Source organism: Argiope bruennichi, chromosome 10 (assembly GCF_947563725.1).
Source record: "Argiope bruennichi chromosome 10, qqArgBrue1.1, whole genome shotgun sequence".
Classification (NCBI taxonomy): domain Eukaryota; kingdom Metazoa; phylum Arthropoda; class Arachnida; order Araneae; family Araneidae; genus Argiope; species Argiope bruennichi.
In genome coordinates this window covers 31,136,480-31,151,682 of record NC_079160.1, presented here as the reverse complement: position 1 = coordinate 31,151,682, position 15,203 = coordinate 31,136,480, and the positions used below count along the sequence as shown (strand labels likewise).

General features: G+C 29.5%; 1 protein-coding gene across 1 annotated transcript in view; it reads right to left on the bottom strand.

Moving 5' to 3' along the window:
- Positions 1 to 15,203, bottom strand: part of LOC129987827 (dual specificity calcium/calmodulin-dependent 3',5'-cyclic nucleotide phosphodiesterase 1-like) — a 324,248-nt gene that overhangs the window by 68,727 nt on the left and 240,318 nt on the right. Inside the window, exon 3 of the mRNA XM_056095791.1 lies at positions 12,383 to 12,488. Coding sequence (XP_055951766.1) covers positions 12,383 to 12,488 — 106 coding nt within the window. The remainder of the gene's footprint in view (positions 1 to 12,382; positions 12,489 to 15,203) is intronic.

Below are 15,203 nucleotides of genomic sequence, written 5' to 3'. Positions count from 1 at the left end.
GTGCTCTGATCTAGATGGTTGAAATTTGGTATACGGCTTCTATGTCAAATTTGCAGATTTCTATCAAATTTTAAGCGAAATTTGCTTAGAGAAAGTCTGTCTGTCGCGCTTTTCGAATATAATTTAACACGATAATTGCAAAATAAAGAGAGCTATATTGATAAAATTCGGTACGCAGAATTAACACCTATAGTCTAAACATCTATCAAATTTTGAACAAAATATAAAAAGGGATTGACCGTCTCTCTGTCTGTATTTTTAGAAACATATAAACGCTATAACTCGAAAACGCAATGTCATAAATATATCAAATGTTATATGGGATTTTACAACTACAAGTGTAGTTTTGTGCTAAATCTTTGTTTCAATTGGTTGAAAAAAACGCCTCTAAAATACAAATACGATTTCCGGATACCATTAATCGCATGCCAGGGATTAACCCTCCAACTGCGTATCCCGTAATTGTCCATTTTCTGTTGCATCGAGCGTTTTTCGTAGTTTAGAGTGTTTATTTTTACGATTACAGATTTTTATTATATTATATTACTATCGTATAACATATAGTATCAGTTCACATTGTTCAGAAAATATTTGAACTTATTTGTAAACATTGAATCTAAAATTTTAAATTTAAATTTTAATTTAAAGAGTGATTTTAAAAAATTACGCAGTCAGAGGGTTAATCGTTAAAACATCTGGCAAGGATGGTATGATATATTCAGTAAGAAAGCTAAATTCACGTCAAAGGTTAATATTTCCTAACTATTGTATGCCAATGTTATATAAGGTGAGGAGACTGTTAGAGAAAGAGAGGAGACTGTTCAGAAAAGTAACCGATAACTTTTTTTGTTTGGAGTTACAAAAATTGCATAAGTTTATTAAAATTTTTTCTAATTTTAAGAGATAATCTTTTGAAATTAATGTTTAGAATACTTAATAATAGACAGTTTTTACCTCTAAATTGAACTAAATCTATTATAATTAAATTAAACTTGGAAAAATTTCTATTTTTCTGAAAGAATACATTGTTAAAATTAACAAATTTATCTAATATTTTGTATGAAGAAAGAATCATTTTTTTGACCTCTGATGGAAAGCATTTAACTATATTACTATGTGAGGCAAATATTTACCACTTTAATCACGATGAATTCCAGAACAGTCTATATTCCCTACTTGTTTCGTTAAATTACAATCGAAATGATGAGCATCAAATTAAATTTTGTTGCTTTTCCATTTGCTTCTTAAAAAAAAACATTACCATTATGCAAACATGCTGTGAAGAAACTGTATTAACCTTGAAAATCATAATACTACTTAATTCACTCCTCTTTTTTGATTGTCGGTCACACCACAGCAACGGGACTGCGAAATTTTGTCAATCAATTTTATAATATAGACTTCTTTCCTTTCTCTCCATTTTTTCTTTACTTTCAACAATTCCTTTATAATTATCATTTAAAATTTTTTGAAGTATTTTACATTAATAAAGTGCTCCCAATAGTTGCAAGGATAATGCAGGTTTAGAGCGTTCGAGTTTAGACACCCACTCTGTATACCATTTAGTACATCGGATTATTGTTCCTAGTATGGAGGTTTAGAATCTCCGAGTTCTGACACTCTGTGTGCCATTTAGTGCATCGGCATCGGATTATTTTTCTAGTATGGAGGTTTAGAATCTCCGAGTTCTGACGCTCTGTGTGCCATTTAGTGCATCGGCATCGGATTATTTTTCTGGTATGGAGGGTTAGAATCTCCGAGTTCTGACACTCTGTGTGCCATTTAGTGCATCGGCATCGGATTATTTTTCTGGTATGGAGGGTTAGAATCTCCGAGTTCTGACACTCTGTGTGCCATTTAGTGCATCGGCATCGGATTATTTTTCTGGTATGGAGGTTTAGAATCTCCGAGTTCTGACACTCTGTGTACCATTTAGTGCATCGGCATCGGATTATTTTTCTGGTATGGAGGGTTAGAATCTCCGAGTTCTGACGCTCTGTGTGCCATTTAGTGCATCGGCATCGGATTATTTTTCTGGTATGGAGGGTTAGAATCTCCGAGTTCTGACACTCTATATGCCATTTAGTGCATCGGCATCGGATTATTTTTCTGGTATGGAGGGTTAGAATCTCCGAGTTCTGACACTCTGTGTGCCATTTAGTGCATCGGCATCGGATTATTTTTCTAGTATGGAGGTTTAGAATCTCCGAGTTCTGACACTCTGTGTACCATTTAGTGCATCGGCATCGGATTATTTTTCTGGTATGGAGGTTTAGAATCTCCGAGTTCTGACACTCTGTGTGCCATTTAGTGCATCGGCATCGGATTATTTTTCTAGTATGGAGGGTTAGAATCTCCGAGTTCTGACACTCTGTGTGCCATTTAGTGCATCGGCATCGGATTATTTTTCTGGTATGGAGGGTTAGAATCTCCGAGTTCTGACACTCTGTGTGCCATTTAGTGCATCGGCATCGGATTATTTTTCTGGTATGGAGGGTTAGAATCTCCGAGTTCTGACACTCTGTGTGCCATTTAGTGCATCGGCATCGGATTATTTTTCTGGTATGGAGGGTTAGAATCTCCGAGTTCTGACACTCTGTGTGCCATTTAGTGCATCGGCATCGGATTATTTTTCTAGTATGGAGGTTTAGAATCTCCGAGTTCTGACACTCTGTGTGCCATTTAGTGCATCGGCATCGGATTATTTTTCTGGTATGGAGGGTTAGAATCTCCGAGTTCTGACACTCTGTGTGCCATTTAGTGCATCGGCATCGGATTATTTTTCTGGTATGGAGGGTTAGAATCTCCGAGTTCTGACACTCTGTGTGCCAGTTAGTGCATCGGCATCGGATTATTTTTCTGGTATGGAGGGTTAGAATCTCCGAGTTCTGACACTCTGTGTGCCATTTAGTGCATCGGCATCGGATTATTTTTCTAGTATGGAGGTTTAGAATCTCCGAGTTCTGACACTCTGTGTGCCATTTAGTGCATCGGCATCGGATTATTTTTCTGGTATGGAGGGTTAGAATCTCCGAGTTCTGACACTCTGTGTGCCATTTAGTGCATCGGCATCGGATTATTTTTCTGGTATGGAGGGTTAGAATCTCCGAGTTCTGACACTCTGTGTGCCAGTTAGTGCATCGGCATCGGATTATTTTTCTGGTATGGAGGGTTAGAATCTCCGAGTTCTGACACTCTGTGTGCCATTTAGTGCATCGGCATCGGATTATTTTTCTAGTATGGAGGTTTAGAATCTCCGAGTTCTGACACTCTGTGTGCCATTTAGTGCATCGGCATCGGATTATTTTTCTAGTATGGAGGGTTAGAATCTCCGAGTTCTGACACTCTATGTGCCATTTAGTGCATCGGCATCAGATTATTTTTCTGGTATGGAGGTTTAGAATCTCCGAGTTCTGACACTCTGTGTGCTATTTATTGCATCGGCATCGGATTATTTTTCTGGTATGGAGGGTTAGAATCTCCGAGTTCTGACACTCTGTGTGCCATTTAGTGCATCGGCATCGGATTATTTTTCTAGTATGGAGGGTTAGAATCTCCGAGTTCTGACACTCTGTGTGCCATTTAGTGCATCGGCATCGGATTATTTTTCTAGTATGGAGGTTTAGAATCTCCGAGTTCTGACACTCTATGTTCCATTTAGTGCATCGGCATCGGATTATTTTTCTGGTATGGAGGTTTAGAATCTCCGAGTTCTGACGCTCTGTGTGCCATTTAGTGCATCGGCATCGGATTATTTTTCTGGTATGGAGGGTTAGAATCTCCGAGTTCTGACACTCTGTGTGCCATTTAGTGCATCGGCATCAGATTATTTTTCTGGTATGGAGGTTTAGAATCTCCGAGTTCTGACACTCTGTGTGCCATTTAATTCATCGGCATCGGATTATTTTTCTGGTATGGAGGGTTAGAATCTCCGAGTTCTGACACTCTATGTGCCATTTAGTGCATCGGCATCGGATTATTTTTCTGGTATGGAGGGTTAGAATCTCCGAGTTCTGACACTCTATGTGCCATTTAGTGCATTGGCATCGGATTATTTTTCTGGTATGGAGGGTTAGAATCTCCGAGTTCTTACACTCTGTGTGCCATTTAGTGCATCGGCATCGGATTATTTTTCTGGTATGGAGGGTTAGAATCTCCGAGTTCTGACACTCTGTGTGCCATTTAGTGCATCGGCATCGGATTATTTTTCTGGTATGGAGGTTTAGAATCTCCGAGTTCTGACACTCTGTGTGCCATTTAGTGCATCGGCATCGGATTATTTTTCTGGTATGGAGGGTTAGAATCTCCGAGTTCTGACACTCTATGTGCCATTTAGTATATCGGCATAGGATTATTTTCCTAGTATGGAGGTTTAGAACCTCCATGTTCTGACACTCTGTGTACCATTTAGTATATCGGCATCGGATTATTTTTCTGGTATGGAGGGTTAGAATCTCCGAGTTCTTACACTCTGTGTGCCATTTAGTGCATCGGCATCGGATTATTTTTCTGGTATGGAGGTTTAGAATCTCCGAGTTCTGACACTCTGTGTGCCATTTAGTGCATCGGCATCTGATTATTTTTCTGGTATGGAGGTTTAGAATCTCCGAGTTCTGACACTCTGTGTGCCATTTAGTGCATCGGCATCGGATTATTTTTCTGTTATGGAGGGTTAGAATCTCCGAGTTCTGACACTCTATGTGCCATTTAGTATATCGGCATAGGATTATTTTCCTAGTATGGAGGTTTAGAACCTCCATGTTCTGACACTCTGTGTACCATTTAGTATATCGGCATCGGATTATTTTTCTGGTATGGAGGGTTAGAATCTCCGAGTTCTTACACTCTGTGTGCCATTTAGTGCATCGGCATCGGATTATTTTTCTGGTATGGAGGGTTAGACCCTCCGAGTTCTGACACTCTGTGTGCCATTTAGTGCATCGGCATTGGATTATTTTTCTGGTATGGAGGTTTAGAATCTCCGAGTTCTGACACTCTGTGTGCCATTTAGTGCATCGGCATCGGATTATTTTTCTGGTATGGAGGGTTAGAATCTCCGAGTTCTGACACTCTATGTGCCATTTAGTATATCGGCATAGGATTATTTTCCTAGTATGGAGGTTTAGAACCTCCATGTTCTGACACTCTGTGTACCATTTAGTATATCGGCATCGGATTATTTTTCTGGTATGGAGGTTTAGAATCTCCGAGTTCTGACACTCTGTGTGCCATTTAGTGCATCGGCATCGGATTATTTTTCTAGTATGGAGGGTTAGAATCTCCGAATTCTGACACTTTATGTGCCATTTAGTATATCGGCATCGGATTATTTTCCTAGTATGGAGGTTTAGAACCTCCATGTTCTGACACTCTGTGTACCATTTAGTATATCGGCATCGGATTCTTTTCCTAGTATGGAGGTTTAGAACTTTCGAGTTCAGGCACTCTGTGTACCATTTCGCATATGGACATCGAAATATTATTCCCTATTATGATAATTAAAAACATTACATTTTATTCTTTGCCTGAATAACTTTAAATTATAAAAAAAAATTATATCAAATTTAAAGTGAATGTTTTTTTTATATCAGTATTTACTGATAAAGTTATTTAATCGCAGGCATATTTTGCAAAGCAGCATCTGAAAATTACTTTAGCTTTAGTTTAAATATAAATTTATTTTGTTTAAAACGGTTGATTTTTTTAACAATGCAAGTTTTTAAGAAATGAGCAATGAAAAGGATATTTTGTTTCTATTCCTGCATATAATTTTTAGAAGATTATTTCTTGATACATATATTATTGATATGTACATTTGATATTGCATACATACATATTGCATGCGTATTGTATATATATATCGAGACATATATTACTGATATGTATCTCATGCTTATATAAATGAATTCATCATAGTAAGTATTCGAAGAATTTTTTAAGCATGCTATTTTGAGTATAAAAAACATTGCAGATTAAAACAGAAAATTACGATCAATACTACCATCAGAGCATTCAGATAAATTTTAATAAAGAAATATAATTATTTTTGTAACTTTTTATATATATTTTTTTCTTAAATATCTCTTCAATATAAAAATAACTAGCATTTTCTATTCCATAAAATAATGATTTTCCCCCTCTTTCACTTGTAGGAAAGAATATTTGTAAGAAAAAAATTTCGATTTCACAAAAAAATGTATGAGTAAACCAACCGTAAACCACAACGTTTTCAATCGTGTCCAGTATTGTGTAAAATCGCCATTTAAAACGTGAGAACTATTTCTTTTAAAACGTGAGATGTGAATTTGAAAGCAAAAACTAATTTTTTTTTTACTTCAGTTCTATGATACAAAAAGATGGAATAATATTCACTTGAAAATGGAAAGGAACCAATAACATGGTGTCGTATATTCATTTAAAAAAGCAATTTTTGTTGCCATCTATACTGGTAGAAATATTACGAAATATTTAAAAGCTTTGTTGAAAAAGAGAACTACAATAAATAAATATCTTCTGCTCTATTCCAACTTTTAAAAATTCCAGCATTTCTTGCTTATTTAAATTTACATTCGTTAATTCTTAGCAGTCTAGATTTCAATAAGATAAATTTTCGAAAGCTCAAAGTTATTTGCAATGTGGAATTTTTTTTCAATTTTAAGATATACAATGTTTTTTCTTTTCCAAAACTAAATAACCATAAAAATATCATTTATTTTCTATTGTAATTTTTTATTTCTTTGATGCAAGTTTTAAAATTAATTTTACAAATCAGATCTGTAAAGAGGTTGAAGTCACCTGGTCAGTATTGTTTAGGATCAGTAATGGAAGTGTTTCACATTCGAAACTATATTCCTCCGAGTTTCCGCCGTGTATGTTAAATCTGGGAACAAGAACTGCATGTCTTTCTAATGGTATAGCAAAAATATTTGCATAAAGAATGCTGTCATGTGCGTCCTTATCATGTGACTATTGTTAAAAATTGAGAATTCAGTCCAAATAAAATCTATATTGCTTCAAAATGAGACATAACTAAAGACATTAACTAACTAGCTATATTAAAATTAAATATTAAATTAAAATTATATTAAATGGGACATTAATTAAGCAAGTCATAATGTTACTGTTATTTTATACTGTAGGAAAAAAACCCATTCATATGGATTTCAAAACAATACAATATTCTACTTTTCTATTAACTTTTTATAATATTTTTTCCATTTTAATATATTCTATAAAATATTTTGAATTGTTCATTAGTTTATGTTTTGAATTTGATATAAAAATGGAAAATAATTGTGAAATGAACTATTCATTCTCATAATAAACATCCAGTAGGAGATACATGAATTTTTTTATCGGCAACTGGGATATTATCGTAAAAGTTCATTTTATAATAGATAAAAACAAATAAATACTTTAAAATGAATCAGGCATATGGAAAATTGCTGAAAATAAGATATGAATATTACGTTAATTAAAATGTCTATACAATAAATAATTACGGATATTAATACAATAACCCATAGCATTTATCACTTGAGTGTATAATTACAAACATTTCCTTTCCAAATTTTAATTTTTCTAATTTTTATGTTTTCAAATACTCTGATTATAAATTTTAGGCATGATTATTCATATGAAGAAAATAAGTCATTTTAGAAATAAAATTGAAACTAAATTATAATGTTTGAATTCGTACCAAATTTGCATAAAAATCGTCTTCTGAATGTGAAAATTCTTATCAATAAGATTTTCAAAGCAAATAATATTTACATTCTTTCATTGTTATTAAATTAAGAGGTGATTTTTTTTATTTCAAGACATAAGATTAAGTTTTCTTAAAAAATAAAGCAATATTGCAAAATGTTTTGAAAAAATTATTTTTTTTTAAGTCAAAGGAAGAAATTTTACAATAATTTTCAACTTTTTACATTAACTGATCTAAAAATATCTATATTATTTGTGCTATTTCTAACTTTTTAACATCAGCAATAAATATTTTCTTGCTTAGACTTAAAAACTTTTATTGTCAGAGCTATTCTTTAACTTGAAGTGAGAGATATTTTTTTTCTTCTGAAAAATTATTTCAGAAAACTAATAGTTTGAAGAGTAAAAAATAAAAGTTCTGAAATCTAAAAATAAAACCAGTTAATAATAACTGAACTAGTAATAGATTTATTTTTATTGAGGAACTTTATTTGGGAGAAATAAAAGGATTTCTATCCTTCGTTTTGATGGAAACTGTTCTTTTTTTTTAACGGAAAATTGTTTCATTCACTTTAATATTTGGCATTATTTTTTTTTCAATTCTTAGAATTGACATTTAAATGATAAATTAGTATTTTTGAGGGATAGAAATACCTTATATGCAAAACTCATACGATTTTGAATTATCACTGAAATAAAATAAACATTTACATGAATTTCACTATAAATAAATCTTTTTAAATCAAGTTCATTTTATAACTGCATTATATTATAAAATACTTATTAGAGTATTTTATAAAAGTATAAAAATTTTATAAAACATATATCTTTTGTACGCTGAAAAAAATGAAAAATCATATTCTTTTTTTTTATTTATACCAAAAGAAGAGCTTCCAAATAAAATAAAATTGATAAGAAAGGAGGCTTAATAATTTAATCAACGGAAGATAAAATTAGATTTCTGTTTAGATCATAATTAATATGAAAGCTCGCTCATTGTGAAGATTTTCAAAGCAGCAAGTATTCGAAAACTTTTCACAAAATGTCATTTTTGTTATAAAACTAGCTGTAGACAAGCAAAAAAATTGTTGACATTAATTGAAAAACATTGTTCATTAGACTGAAAACTCATGCAAATCATGATAAATGTATCAATGCATTAGCTTTCAAATATATTATTTGATCTAGAAAAACAGTGACATTTTCTATTCCGAAAATTCTAATTTTTTTTCTTAGTTTCTATAATTTTCCATTTACGTGATGAGAGATGATTCTTCTTCAGAAAAATGATTCGATTTAAGTAATAAAAGAGCAAGTAAACGAACCGTAAATTATAACGGTTGCATTCGTGTCCAGTATGGCGTAAAATCGCCATCTAAACGCGAAAACCATTTCGATATGAATGCTAAAGCGAAAAGAATTTTCTTTCTTTCTTTTTTTTTTCTTATAAAATAAGCGGATAAAAACTTCTCATTTGAAAAGGGAAAGTAAGAAACAAAGAAATTGTTTTGCTGATTCTTTCAGATAAAAAAAAAAGGCTTGGTTATCCTAGTAGAAAGTTCATGGAATTTTCAACGGTTTTGTTGCGAATGTAAGCTGAGAAAATCTATATCGTCTGTAGGATTTCGAGTTTTTATGGGAAAAAAAATCAAACTCTCATTTCTTTCATGGTTTATGAGAATTTAATACGTTCACTCTCGGTTATCTGTTCTGAAATTTTTCAAATAATATTTCTAAAAGAATACTGTTATTAACATCTAAATTGAAAAGATTTCGAAAATCTTATAAAAAAGAATGAACTAATTTTTTTTCTTAGCTAGGATTTTATTTGAAAAATATACATATTTTAATTTTGTGCCCACTTGTCATTGCGAAAGTTTTTTAACAATAAACTTCTGACCTTTGTACATTCTTTGCAAACTCTTCGATAATAAGACTCGCTATTTTTAATTTTTAAAACTTATTTAGAGATTGAACAAGGAGACATTTATTTAGTATTTATATTAAATAATTCATGCGATTCTAAAAGTCAGAATACTTGGGCAATATCTACGATAAATTTTGCTACAACCTATTCGGGTAATGTGTTTTATTTATTGCAGTTAAACCATACTGACGATTTAAAAAAAGATTCGATGCTTATTCTGTCAATAAATTTCCCCGAATAAGCAATAAAAATAATCAATCTATAGAAATTAAGTTAATAAACATCGGAAATTTGCCGAATAACGCCCCCCCCCAGCAATAATCCACTGTGAACAGGTTTCGCCAATTTTCATTTCATATGAAAGTTTATGAACTTAGATATATCATTAAAGTCTTTTGAGAAATCTCAAAACCACTAATTTAAACCAATAAATATTCTGCACGATAGAAAATTTTTATCGAATTCCGTCCTCCATTCTCAACCACTGCACATATCATTAATTTTATTTCATATGACAGGTCATTATCACACTCTTAATGATAAATTCACTGCAATTCTCTATTTTAAAAGAAATACCATGGAATTAAATTTTCACAGAGCTCCCAGATTTAAGAATTGGTCCGATTTCGCAAATTTTATTCATCAATTGATTTTGCAGACATAGCTAGCCAATCAAAAGCCTCCATGTTTATAATACATTGCAAGTATAATTTGAAAAAATAAAAAAATGCTTTCTTTAATTTAAGTAAAATGTAGTTCGTAAATGTTGGTTGAACATGACTAATACTATCATTATGAAAATAAACCGCAGAATGCTATTAAAAAATATTAAGAAAGCTTTTTAACTTTACTATGACATTACTGCACTCAGCATCCCCCCCCCCCAGTTAATAGCTTTTTGAAAGGTATAGTATTATTTTTTGTTTAAAATCATTTACTTGCTTATAAAAATAAAAATTTTATCACTTTCTAAAAAATATTTTTGAAGAATTCCTTATTATTAAAAAATCAATTATAACTTCAAAGGATTTCTTAATACGCTATACATTAATAAAAAAAGAAAGTAACAAATTATTTAAAACGAAATTCATTAATAATAAATACCTTCAGATTTGATACATCGAAAAATACTATCGAAAGTTTTTTTATACTGCTTTTAAATATCATAGACTGTTTATAAATTATTCAAAATGAATGCATTTTGTAACTGAAAATATTTCTTTGAACATAATTTTTTTTTTGCGAAGATGCAACAACAACAACAGCAGCAATAAAAATCATATTTAATATAATGAAGATAAGAGCAAATATTTAAAATTTAGAGCAGTATCATAAAAACAATTTTACAAAGTCACATGATATTTGTACAGATTTTTAAATGATTATGGAAATATATAAATCTAAAATTTTGATTTTTTCCTCAACATTCAAAGAGACCGAATTGCAAAGAATTTAAATTCCAGACGATATTTTAACGCTCAAAAATATTACGTTTTATCTTATATAGTCAAAAGTGATACTTTTATTCATTGTTTTCGAAATATTTCAGCTTTTTAACAACTGTCTTTATATTTTTTAATAAATAAATTTTTCAAAATATTAATTTAAAGTTTTGATAAATTGGTGTTGGTCTCAGATTGCTTTTTAAAGTTAATTTATGATACTGGTCTTAATATAAGAATTTTCTTCCATAAGAAAGTTTTAGAATTCTTTAAATAATCTTCTTTCTTTACAAATGTTTGCTATTTATCTTTTCGATTAATGATACTATTTATCTTTTTTTAAAAAGATAAGTTCTATTAATTTTGATTTTATATATCATAAAAAGAAGATGTTTATTTAACTGAAAAATATATGAATAGTTTTATATGGTCTTATCAAAACTGCACTGATAGAAAAATATTTCATATTATTGTTTTGTTTTTTACAAAATAATTACTGTTTTATTTATTAGGAGATATTTGAAATGGTATCTAATTATCCAAAAAATGACTAATTTTTAATGGAAATCATTAAACTATGCCTTAAACCTATATTAATAAAAACACATAGGAACCTCAGCAAATTTATATAAAAATCTCTATTTTAAGACCTATGAATCTTTATTAATTATTAAAAATTAATATGTCTGTTTAGTTATTCGACTATTGATAACCAATATACAAAGATTTTTTTTTTTAATTTTGCGAACTAACCAGGTTTTTTAAAGATACGAATTTAATAAAACTTATTACTGATTTTTTTAAAATTTTTTTGTGGTAACTACTATTAATGCTGAACTTTAAAATTATGCTATTCCAAAAATTTTCCATTTTTAAATTCTGCTGCTCTTTCCTATTATAGAATTGAAGATATGAAAATTTTCAATTGCTTTTTATTTTTTATTATAGCGCATTCAATATTTTTATTGAATCCAGTAAACAAAAAATACCTCTAAAATATTACGATTAATAAAATTAATTCCTTTTCAAATAAACATTCAATTGTTAGGTGCCCTTACGGTCAAGGCAACGCATAAAATGTTTAGTTAAAAATTTTGCTTCTAATAATTTTGGCAAACTAACTGTTCATTTAAGGTCGCTAGTAGGAAATAATTTAAAAGAACAAGAAAAAAATTAACCAGTTTTTAAAGATAACCTAACTATACTGTTATACAGATCTTTCCCCTACATATTTATTACAACAATTCCAAGCTGTAATAAATATGTTCAAATGTATCCTTTAGTATTTCTGAAGTAAATCACTGACCGTTCTGCAGCTTTGTCGCAAGCTTCGAGAGAGTCCACTGGTGGCAATTCTTCTTCGCCTTCTCCATTGGTGGGTGACCTCGTCTTGCGGACAAGCACAGCAGCGCCTGCAATAAATATAAATAATAATAATAATTAATAATCAAAAGATCTTATACAGGGTTATGTTTTTACTTTCTCGTATATTCTTTTTCTATACATTTTTCAAAAATGGCAAACAAGATTTCTTGTTTATATATTAATAAACAAGCAATTTTACTTAATAATTGTTGTTAATCGTCGGTAACAATACAAAAGATCGTGAATGAAAAACCCATTTTATTAAGTATTACCCATACAATTAATATTTATTAAGTATTACCCATTTTAAACCAATGTATTAGTAAGTACGTTATATTACCTTTTATCATCATAATAATTTATTTATACATTATTTATTGAAATGCTATATTTTTATTCTTCGTTTGTTGAATTAAAAACTATCTTTAAAAAAATCTTATTAATTTCTACAAGGAATAATAATAAAAATCTCCTAAAGAATCAAGTTGTAAAAAGGAAAAGTAAAAATATATCTACAATTTAAAATACAAGTAAAAATACTATATATTTTACAACACAGCCTAAAAGCTTCGCCATATGGTGATAATCCTGGATTAAATTTTATTTGCTGAAGATTTATTTGAATACATTTTGACTGAAGTGATTTTATCTTTAGAAAAGGACTTATGAAATTACTATAAATAAAAATAATAATTATGTAATGCAAAACGACCAGTCATCGTCATAATGTTTTAATAGTATATAATAAACAAAAAAAAAAGCAGAACGTAAAAACAACTTATTTAAAAAAAAAGAAAACTGATGTATATTTAGCTAATTTTGAAAGTGGTATAAATTTCATTTTTGTTGCCACACAATAATTAACATAGAAATTCTAAATTCATCGAATTTGCAGAGGATAAATTTAACAAATTATAGAAAACGATTTAAAATAATTTTTCAGTTTAAAAGATTGTAATCAAATCATCAAATTTTATTTTAGTCAACTTTATGGTTTGTACTTTAAATAAATATGGAATGACATTTTTCACTTTAGTTTTTTAGTTCAAATAAATTCCAGACAAATTTATTTCAAAACATAATTCTTCATTTTTATGCTTTTGTCACCCTTGTAAATCTGATATCCTTCAATAAATAGCGCAATTTAAATTATTTTCGCATATATAGTGCAGGAACTATTATTAAAATGCTGCTATGAAAAAATATTTTTGAATATATTTATTAGCATAATTTGATACCTCAAATCTATAATTCTTTAATTAAATAGAGCAATAAAAGTCTGTCATTTCGTTTTTCGCCCACATTTCTTGTTCTGATTTAAGTAGTGTGCTCAAATTCAAAAAGCAATTCTCTAATTTTTGTTATTTTAATTGTGAACCAATTATTTTTCTAAAGAAAATTCGAAATATCCATTCCGATTTCGAGTGATTCTTATTTTAATAAATACATATTTATTTATCCAACAATAAAAAAAATATTTAAAAAAATATCGAATTTAAAGAAAAATCGCATTCAAATTCATTCACTGTTTTATCATTGAAAAATGAGGATAAAAATAAAAAATAATAATAAATGCAAACGATTTATGAAAGCAGTTACCGTTAAATTTTGAGAGCCATTAATTATGCATTGTTAAGAATCGATTTCATACTCCAACAGAATAAGATTAAAAAAAAAATCTGGTTTGAAAATATCGGACATAACAAAAATAATAACAAAATAATGCTCTTAAACAAATTAAATTATCGATATTTTTAGCGATAATTTTAATTTATCATCAATATCAAAAACGCTCTTTTCATAAATTAGACAAAAAAAACGTATTTTTTTCAAGAATTTTTACTTTATCAACAGAAGACGATTACTCTATCGATTTTTTCAACAACTAGTCTGTATCGATTATCATTCATTAAAATTCAAGGTAACCATCAAAACAGTTATTGTAGGAACATTAGATCTGTGGAATGATAGTTCAAAGCGATTCGAAGGATTCGTTTCAATAATGTATTTTATAAGTATCCAAGCAAAAAAAGCACTCAGTAGTATTATCTGTCATTTTATTATAAAGATATTAATTCTTTTTCTGTTTAAAAGTTTTTGATCATAAAGAAAAACAGTTAGTTGGCGAATTATCTTTCTTTGTACAATGAATAATGAAAGAAAAGAAATACGAAAATTTTTGAATAGTTTGACACTATTTGAAAAATAAAGATCAAGTGTTCGTCATTTACTTTGTAGATATTATAGCTGATATATATTTATAAAATAGAATTTTGTTTGTAATTATTTTTTAACTTTGCATTTGCTACGCTTATTATATCTTTTTGACATTTATTATAAATTTGAATGAATATATCACATAAATTGTGAAACAAACGTAAGATATTTTAAAAGGAAACCACAATAGATAACATATCTGGAAAAATAAATAAATAAATAAAGGCATCTACATTAGTTATTACTAGTTTTATTTTGAAATAAGATAAATAAATAATGTATCAATAAAGGAAATAAAATAAAAATTTGGTTATTGGAAACCAGCTGTATTATTAAAAAAATTATAATAATTATTAAAAAAATTATACGAATCTCTACATTTTAGACATCTCCGAGTCCGAAAAACACATTTTTAGAAAATGTTCGCCTGTCTGTCAGTCTTTGACAACGATAACTTAAAAACGCTTTGCTTTATACGGATGAAATTTTGTATACTGTCTTTATACCACATCTGTTTTTTTCTGTCAAATTTTGAACAAAATCCA